Genomic DNA, 7,117 nt, shown 5'->3' with positions numbered 1-7,117 from the left:
TCCAAACACCAACAGCGAGACATTTGCTTTCCTTCCTGCAACCTTGGGAAGCATCTGTGTAGTTAAGACCAAAGCTCTGTGACACTAAGGGTTGTGAAACCATTAACAGGGCTCATTGCAGGGCCCATCTGTTCACCCTGGCCTTTGCAGGGGCTGAGAGCGGCTGCTTTGTTGTTTTCGAAGTGTGAATGACGCACATTTCCAAAGGGAATCCAGAAATTTTGGGCTGCTCCATTGATACTGTGGTGAATATCATTTTAATCTTTCAAATACGCAGTGAGGTGAAGAGACAGGCATAGTGTTTCACACAGCAGAAAGCAAATCAGCAACTCAGCTCCAATCAATTGATCTTAGGATGAAGAACTAGAAATACACCTTCAGCCGCCATGTGACAAACAGGATGAGTGAACTACTGTTTTTTAGGTATACAGGCACAAAAAAAACCCTTTTGCTTTTCACCACTACTTCTCGAACCTAAAGCTGGTGATAGAATCATAGAACCACTCAGGTTGGAAAAGACCTTAAAGATCACTGAGTCCAACCACGACCTAACCATACTACCTAACTAACAAACCTCCGCTAAATCATGTCCCTGAGCACCACATCCAAACGGTGATGTGCCACGTCTTGACCCAGTGGCCAGGATGTGCAGCAGGCACACTCCTTTGGGGCAGGAAAGCACAGAATACAGACACACAGAGCTACGGACCCCCATCCCAGTGAGCGCACACTTCGAGTATGTTCGACCACGGGCTTAATATTGGCGCAGAAAACTGCTCTTTTTTCCTTTCAAGGAGTTTATTTCACTCAGACACCCAATTCCTCCCCAAGACGTCCATCTCTCCTCTTCCTTCTCCCCGGGGCAGCTCCACTCTGCTACTTGCCCCACCGCGGCCATTTCTTCCCATAGGCCGGACCAGAGCCATCGCCCCGTCCCTCCCTCCCAGCCCAGCGGCCGCCACCCGCGGAGTTCCGCTGGGGGCGGAAGCAGGCACCCGGCCCGGCCCGCCGCCGAAGGGAGCCGGCCGACAGCACGTGGGGGCGGGGCGGCTGCGGGGCGGGCTCCGGGAGGAGCCGGCTCGAGGGGACGGCCCGGCTGGCGCAGGGCGGGCGCGGAGCGGGGCAGCGGGGATGGGAGCTTGAGAGGGGGCGAGTCCGCGTCCGAGAGCGCGGCGGGCGACAGTCCCGGTGGGGCTGAGCCCGCCATGGAGCCGGTGACCAAGTGGAGTCCGAAGCAAGTGGTAGACTGGACCAAAGGTAAAGGCACCACGCCGCGGGGACTTTCTAGTGCCGGGCTCGGGGGCCGGCGGGGCAGCGCCGCCTGCCCGTGTGGGAGCCGCAGCTGCTCTCGCCCTGCCGGCGGTCGGGCGGCCTCGTGGCAGCGGGGCGGGCGCCGCGGCGTTGGCAGTCCCTGTCCCGCGGCTGCGAGCGCACTGCTGTGCGCCTCGGCCGGAGCGCTATGGGCGCTTCTCTCCGGGCTGGGAGCGGGGAGGGAGCAGGCGGGCGGGCTGCTCGCCGTACGGGTGTTTCAGCGGAGCCTTGCCCTGCTGCGACTCCTGCTGTGGTTCGGTTCGCAGGGCAGTGCCAGTTCCTCTCCTTCGGGAGGGGAGTTATGTGAGTCCCTGCGCGCTGAGTCCGGGCTTTCTAGGCAGCAGCCAGCCGCTAGTCGGAAACATTTCGATTTTGTAAGCAAAAACTTTATAAACTGATTCAAGTAGGCAAGATCCATTAATCCCGTTGAACGATGGTGGGATTAACGTTGGGTGCTGCTGCACGGGAAGTTGAATACCGGCCCCCATGCGGCTCTCCCACTCCATCTCGTTGCGCCTGTGCTTTTTATTCTCTCCTTCGTATCTACGCTTACTGCTCAGTTCTGAGATCTTTCCCTGACGTTCCCCCCCGTATGACCGATTTGCCAAGTTTGCAAAGTTGTGCACCGGGAAGCAGAGAAGGAAAGAAGTTGGTTGTCGCAGCGGTGCCAGCCGGGTGCTGCTGCTGCCATCTCCGGGCTCCCCTGGGGGAATCGCTGTGGGGTGTTTTTTGTGAGGGCAGTTCCGATACCCGTTTTGTTAAATCTGATTGGATTCTGAATAGCAGTCGGAGGTTTGCACTCGCAGTTCCTGCTCTACGGTCTGTAAATCGCAGGGAATGTAGCAGTGAATTAGGTGAGGGACTTGTGACTTACGAACTGGACTGCTGTTCTCTTGTAGGACCGTGTTTTAGTGCGGTCGTCTTTTGTTACATGAAGTGTTTTTGCAGACTTCTCTTGGTTTGAATTCGATGTGAAATTATGAATTCCCTGGATTAGGAGCGGCACTCGCTTGTAGCAGCCATTACTTCAACGTCTCAGGACCATAACGCTGATTAGACCGCATGCCTGCGGTCAGCGCTTGGCAGGAGTCGGGCTCAGGACTCAGTCAAATTGGGAAGTCAGGCTCACATTGTGTGCAGTGCGGGATGGGTCCTCCCAGCCCTCCTGAGTGTCACCGTGCGGTGACAGGCTGCCCCGGGAGCTCCCTGAGGATTCCATGCAAACGTGCTGTGAAGTTATGCGTTAACACACGACTAACTTCTATGGAAAGATTCTTTCTTCTGTCGGTATTGGTTGAAACAGGAGCGCATTGTTACACTGAAATAAGCCTTTTGCTTTGGCATGTGGAATATTTATACAGTGCTGTTCCCTGATTATGTTTTTTCTCTTGGGCACTGAAAGTTTGTTGACTTGCCAGATTAAAGAGTAAACCTGCTAATCATTTTAAAAAGCTTTATTACATTTAAGCACGCTTGGCTTGCTTTCTTGCATAATTTATTTTACTTGCAGGTTCCTTGAACAGGTAACTCTTTAGCTGGACCCTCAATTAGTGTTATACAGAATAATTTGAGGCCTGGCTGTAGTAGGAAGGTGTATCTTCTGACTAATGCTAACACGTGTCCTTTGAAATTCAAAAGAATAAATTAAAGACTGACAGTGACTTTTGTTTCTGCTGTTGTTTTTCGGTTTCCAGGTAAGCATTTGACCTCTCGGTGCACGGCGTCATTTCACGTCACTCCCTGCCTAACAACATTGTCATAAAGACACGAGATGTGGAAAACTTTATGGTTGTGTTTTCATCTCTGCATATGAAAATTAACACTTTAATGGGTAGCTAGTAGCCTTATGAACACTGTTTCTTCATTTATTTTTAAGCCAAAATACTTGTCTACTATGTTGCTCATAACCACTGCATTTTCAGCAGATACCAGTAGTCTGTATTCTACCTTAGGAGCATTATCTTTTAATTCTCAAGGTTGGTTTTATAAATACACTAGATGCTTGGAAGGGAGTTTATGCCAGTTATTTGACTCTCGCTTTCTACACAGAAGAGTAGAACCGCAGTCTCTGCTGAACTGGTCAAGCTGTGGGAAAGATGTGTGGCTGGTGATATTTGTTGTCTGTAGTGGTGCCATGGAGATGTATTATAGGAGAATGACATGAATAACGGTGATGGGAGATAGGTTTTGCAGATAATGATGCATGTGGGTCATAAAATGGTAAAGACTTTGGAAAAATACAGAGAAGCAGAAATAAGAGGTCTCATTTGGGCCATTTTAATATTCAGTATAAAACTAAGACTTTTTCTCCATTAACTATTTTTCTATTTCAAATATATTTACAATCAAACATCTATCAATTGATATATAATTATGCATATTTATTAACATATGTTATATTAAAATTTATTTTCACATTCAAAAAACAACAACACTTTTCCCAGTCAAAAGGCGCATAGAAACTTTCCCCCTTCTGATGAAGCAAATTTCAAGAGCAAGCTGTGCATCCTTTCTAGGACAGTTAGCTAACTGACTTTTGGTGAACTTGGCTTTCTGTCTAAAACAAGCAGACAAAACTCACACTTTTTTTTTTTTAACAGAGCAACCCTTACCTTGAAGAGCCACATTGTTATTTTAGTGCTGTTTGCTTCCTTGCATATCCTGTAAATAACCTTTATTTGTAATTTAGAATAGAGCATATGTAGAATTAATTTTGTAAATGTGAATATTTCTAGGTTTTTGTAACCAGGTTTTATATAAAAAGTGCTTTGTTTATTGTTGTTAACAATAGCTGATGGGAAAAACAGTTACTTGCCTGCTCTTGTTAATGCACTCTAGAATTTTTATTTATTATTATTATTATTATTTTTGCAAACAAGGGGTGTTTTTTCTGGCAAAGCATACTACACTGACAGTAGCAGATAATGTAGCTAAGGGTAAAATCAAGGCTGCTGCTGAAGAGTTGTGCATTTACTCACTAGCAGCTTCGTAGGCAAAGTATTTCTCAAGCTCTGACCAAGGATATGATAGATCTTTAGCTATAGCATTGGTGTTAGGAAACTATCTGCTATTCATATAGGCATTTCTGTTCAGACGAAGTGATGATGTAACTACATGATTTTTTTTTTTTTAACAATTTGATGCTGATTCTAGCAGTTTTGGGGAATTGTCTTTAGCTGTGAGAATGTACTTTTTGATCAGGTCACTATGTTGAACTGACTTCCTTGCAGGGTATACGTAGAGTTGATGGCATGCAGTGTTTTTTTGAAACTGACTGAAGAGGGATAATAGATTCTCTTTTTTCAGTTAATCCTTGCTGGGAGAGAAACTAACTCTTGCCTGGTGGCATTTGACTTGCTGCCTTGTTCCTGGGAGAGCGAAGATGCTTACAGGCTCACAGACTTCACTTCTTTCTGACTCCCTTCTTGTGTGTGCCCTCAAGACTGAATTGTCTGCAAGAACTCATGAAGGAGTCTTAGAATGGCTTGGGCTGGAAGGGACCTCAAAGATCATCCAGTTCTATCCCCGATGCCACAGGCAAGGTTGTCAACCACTACAGCATGTACAAGATCAGGTTGCCCAGGGCCTTGCTCAATCTGGCCTTGAACACCTCCAGGCATGGGGCATTCACATCTTCTCAAGTCATTCGGATTATGGTGGGGTGGGCTGACAGCTGTGCGAGTTGCAGCACATCTTCAGGACTGCTGCTGGTGTTCGTTTGATGATGCGTTTGTAGTTTTCTGTGTTTTGGCTATCCTGGGTGTAGAAACTGGCAAGAACCCATTTTGTTATGTAAAGCCATGCACATGGAGAAATGTCCAGTGCAGAAGTGGCATAACTTTTTTGGAAGAGAACAATTTGAAGAAAACATGGTAATGTGATCATGTGGAGGCATGTTCTGTAGTCTCGGGAGTCCCTGACTACTTAAAACCTTGCAGCTGGGATCACCCTTCAGGATATGGGAGAGGAAGAAAAGCTGCAAAAGGGGAAGATTCTCCTGTGTGAAAAATGTCACCACCCTACTAGACAACACTGTTGTATCATCTCTTTGTTTTCTGCCTCTTTCCCCCTTGCCCCCAGGCCTAGCATACTTACGTGACTCGTGACTTCAAGCCAAATTTTACACGGTAAAGACAGTTTGACACGCTTGTGGTTAGATGCCTTCTTGTTGTGAGTCTCTGTTACAATCTGGCCTTTGTTACTGTAGCTGTGTGCTCAGCTAGCTCTGGATCAAGCTGGCGCTTTGGTCCTTTTATCACACCCCTGGTTCACTTATTCCATTACCAAATTGTTCATGGATGTCATTTATTCTTGTAGCTGTTATGTCACTACTACTGCAAAATACTCTTGATTTCCATTTCTGGTAAAACTTGAGAGCAACTATTTTTATTTATAGGTATTCTGGAAGAAGGAGGTGGAATATGTTAATTTATTAGTAGTTAACATTTAATCGAGAGGGCCTCGTGTTCTTTTTTTAGAGTTATCATGCTTACCCGGACTGATTTCAATAAGGTCAGCTGTGTTAACTGTGTGCTGGGTGCCACAAACCACAGCTGGGTTTCAGAAACAGTTCTAAGTAGCACATAGCACTGAAGTTGGTTTTTATTTTTTTAAGCCTTTTAAGTATTTTGAATTGGATACTATTGTGTTGAAAGTATTTTGAAAAAATCTAACACCAGTAAACCTTAATTTCTTTGTTTCTTCATTACTTAATAAAAACTCTTTACAAATATTTTTATGCAGATGAGAAAATGATGTTGAATGTACACCCTCTTCTCAGGTGCTTCAGCTGAAATTCTGAATGTAGCTGGTTGTAATGTTTCATTAGCAGAAGGTGAAAATAAATATATTTAGCATTTGACTGTTGGTTGAAACTTAGTAAAAAGCTGTAAAACCAGTTTGCTCTAGTGCTAGCTTAAAATTATTCATTCGTTGTTGCTAAGTGAATGTGTATGAAAAAAGTAGATCAGTTGGCCTCTGTATTCACGTGTTCATGTTTTTTTTTCTGTTAAAGTTTTTTTTGTTACTTATGGGTTCTGTAATTTTTATTTATTTTTCTTTTTTCCCCTCACAATCTGCTCTGTTTGCTTTGCCATTAAAGGGCTGTTTAAACTATTTTAAGAAACATCAGAGGTCTAAAAGCAGAGGCTATCACCATAATGTCTTGAAAAAAAAACATTTTAAATGCTAAAATCTCAGTGACGTTACTAGAAAGTTGATTGTAACCTTTAGTAATATAATGCAGCTGTGACAAAGGATTTTAGGATGCAGGGCAGATAGTGAGTACAAAGCATGTATCTTTAGGTAGTACCTAGACGTAGGTAGAACTGTTAAAAGCCAAGATGTTCTGTATTAGTCCACCAGAGATATAGTGATAGAAGAAATTTCTGTCTACTATAACTGTTCAGTAGTAGCAATTAGCTGTTGCATCTGTAGTATTTTTCCTCTTTCTTGCTTGTTTTTTCTACAGTGGTCAAAAGTTTTTTCTTCCATTGTTTGAGCCTTCTGTAGCCAGTCTCATTTGTGATGAAATGTATTTGATGTTCATAATTCTAGTTGCTATGAGTTTGTTCCTCATGTTTCTGCCTGGGACTCTTGTTTTCGGCATATAAAGCCTCTTGGCTAAGGATCGTGCCTCTTTCTGTTTGTACACTGTCTAGCACACCACAAGAACTAGTGCAAGACAAAATACAGAGCACTAGATAAAATTCATGTTGAAATTTGTCATGCTGTTTTATTTTCTTAAGTAAAAGAACCTGACAAAAGGCTGTTACCCAACAGATGCAACTAGATGAATTGCAGTTAT

General features: G+C 44.4%; 1 protein-coding gene across 2 annotated transcripts in view; it reads left to right on the top strand.

Moving 5' to 3' along the window:
- Positions 1 to 1,082: 1,082 nt before the first annotated feature.
- CNKSR3 (CNKSR family member 3) overlaps positions 1,083 to 7,117 on the top strand; it is a 63,038-nt gene continuing 57,003 nt past the window's right edge. Inside the window, exon 1 of one of the 2 annotated variants that reach the window (XM_031611774.2) lies at positions 1,083 to 1,257. In XM_031611774.2, the coding sequence (XP_031467634.1) occupies positions 1,206 to 1,257 (52 nt within the window). In that variant the 5' untranslated portion in view covers positions 1,083 to 1,205. The remainder of the gene's footprint in view (positions 1,258 to 7,117) is intronic. The other variant, XM_031611778.2, reaches the window with a different exon arrangement.

This window comes from Phasianus colchicus, chromosome 2, assembly GCF_987193195.1.
Source record: "Phasianus colchicus chromosome 2, bPhaCol1.hap1.1, whole genome shotgun sequence".
NCBI classification, from domain to species: Eukaryota; Metazoa; Chordata; class Aves; order Galliformes; family Phasianidae; genus Phasianus; species Phasianus colchicus.
This window is presented reverse-complemented; position numbering and strand designations above follow the sequence as displayed.